Source organism: Cryptomeria japonica, chromosome 2 (assembly GCF_030272615.1).
Source record: "Cryptomeria japonica chromosome 2, Sugi_1.0, whole genome shotgun sequence".
In the NCBI taxonomy this organism is placed as follows: Eukaryota; Viridiplantae; Streptophyta; class Pinopsida; order Cupressales; family Cupressaceae; genus Cryptomeria; species Cryptomeria japonica.
In genome coordinates, this window is record NC_081406.1 from 260,078,877 (window position 1) to 260,081,237 (window position 2,361).

Genomic DNA, 2,361 nt, shown 5'->3' on the forward strand with positions numbered 1-2,361 from the left:
CCTCAACAACTGCTCTTGCATGACCTTTTTGCTCACTACGTCCTCTCCTCCTCTGTGTCAATTGTGGTTTGGCGATTTGATGAATGTGCGCAATTCGTCCGGTGGTCAGTCGTTCTATCTCCGCTTGGCTGCTTCTGAATTACGAGATTCGACATCCAAGCAAAGAAATAGATCCTCTGGCCTTTGAATTTTGCTTCCTGGGCTCGCCGCGGGTCTTGTTCTTTTTCTGGCCGTGTTTATTATGTGGAAACGTGGGAGAATTGCTAAGAAGACCACCGAGATCGAGGATGACGTACCCACATCGCTCAGAACTTTCACCTTCCGAAAGTTGCAGGTTGCTACGAAGAATTTCAGGCATAAGCTGGGAAGTGGATCATTCGGCTCTGTAGTCAAAGGAACTCTACCAGACAACACACTAGTCGCTGTCAAAAAGTTAGGGAGTTTAGCTCAAGCAGAAAAGCAATTCCGTGCAGAAATAAGTACCATTGGTAAAATACAGCATGTGAATCTGGTTAGGCTATGGGGATTTTGTGCAGAGGGATCTCAAAGGCTACTCGTTTATGAGTACATGCCCAACGGCTCTCTTGCCTCCTTCCTGATCCGCAGGAAAGACGGAGAAGTGGAAGGAAAGTTATTGAATTGGAAAACTAGATTTCAGATAGCATTGGGCACTGCACGAGGATTAGCTCATCTCCACGAGGAATGCACAGATCGCGTCATTCACTGTGATATTAAGCCAGAAAACATTCTCCTTGACGCCCAGTTTTGTCCCAAAGTAGCTGATTTTGGGCTGGCAAAGCTGGTGGGTAGAGATTTCAGCCGGGTACTGACAACAACGAGAGGCACGAGAGGTTATTTGGCTCCAGAGTGGATCTCCGGTCTTCCCATCACTCCCAAGGCGGATGTATATAGCTTTGGTATGACACTCCTGGAGATTATATCGGGCCGAAGGAATGTGGACCTGAATGCGCACGACTCCAACTGCTATTACTTCCCTCCCTGGGCCGCTGATCAAATCCAGAGCGGAAACCTGATGGGTATTGTTGATGGGAGGATATCGGGAGAGGCAGATGGTGAAGAGGTGCGAAGGGCTGTTACGGCAAGCATATTGTGCATTCAAGGAGACGAGAATGTTAGGCCAACCATGGCTCAAGTCGTGCAAATACTCCAAGGGACAATTGACACCAACGCACCACAGTTTCAGACGTCTCTCGATAGTCTTCGAGATCATCATGGAGGCGAGGAAGATAGTGATCTAATTTAAGATTAGTCATTTTCTACAAAGTTTCTATATATATATATGGTAATGGGTGGTCATGGTAATGGTAGCTAAAACTAGGAAGTAGCCATGGTCATGGTAGCTAAAACTAGAAAGTAGCCATGTTGATGGCATCTATCTAGATTTATTAGCAGAAATGAGTAATGGAACTAATCTCAATTTAAAATCATTAGGGTGTGGATTTATTGGTAAGTTAATGGGAGATATCATATTGATTTTGAAATTTCAATGATATCATTTAGAGTGGGGATAGAGTTATAATGTTTGTTGTAGCTTATATACATCAATATAACATTAAAGCTTATATAAAATTGATTCTCTTAATTTAAAAAAAATCATTAATTGTCTTTCTCTAATAATTTTATCTTTCTTTTCTTCACTCATACTAAAATAAGTTTGAAAATGATACCAATTTTGACTAATAAATCAATATAAAAAATTATTTCTTCTAGTGATTACATATTCTTATAAAAAATAATATACACAAATTTTAAAACTAGTCTAGTAAAATCAAGTTCTACGCTTATAATTATATATGTATTAAAATGCAGTTATTCTTAAAGAAATATGGTAAATGTACTTATCACCATACATATATACAAAACATATTCTCTTAGTTATGCTTTTGATTGAAAACATACATACAAAACATATCCTTCACTATTAAATTTGTTATTTCATACCATTAGTCTCTAGATGGTACGATTTACTATTTAACCATCAATCAAATATTGTTGTCAAGGCTGTTTAAGTCCATGATGGAAATATTTTATTTAAAAGTATTAGCTCTTTCATTCAATCTAATTTGATAATTTCTTTCACAAACATACAAGAAAAGCTAGAAATTGATCTTCAACAATTTCTAAGAATAAAATAGACAAACTTAGATAATTTATCCACTACATCTAAAATACAATCACACGTCTTCCTAGATTTTGGTAATTGAGAAATAAATGCATAGATAATATTGTCTATTTATTTGATGAAATCTCATGTGAATGCAAATTATCCTCCAAGATGCCTTTACCTCTTAACATTCAATTTTTCAAATGACATACATCTTTATGATCCCAAGGTCACAA

General features: G+C 37.7%; 1 protein-coding gene across 1 annotated transcript; it reads left to right on the forward strand.

Annotated features, from left to right (window-relative positions):
- Positions 1–241: 241 nt before the first annotated feature.
- Positions 242–1,264, forward strand: LOC131859916 (G-type lectin S-receptor-like serine/threonine-protein kinase At2g19130). Its single transcript, XM_059214194.1, has one exon. It carries the CDS (start codon positions 242–244, stop codon positions 1,262–1,264), a length of 1,023 nt encoding a protein of 340 aa, XP_059070177.1.
- The last annotated feature ends 1,097 nt before the right edge of the window (positions 1,265–2,361 follow it).

Bases quoted from the DNA above. Each gene is read 5' to 3' on its own strand.
- LOC131859916 (XM_059214194.1), top strand. From the start codon at position 242: ATGTGGAAACGTGGGAGAATTGCTAAGAAGACCACCGAGATCGAGGAT.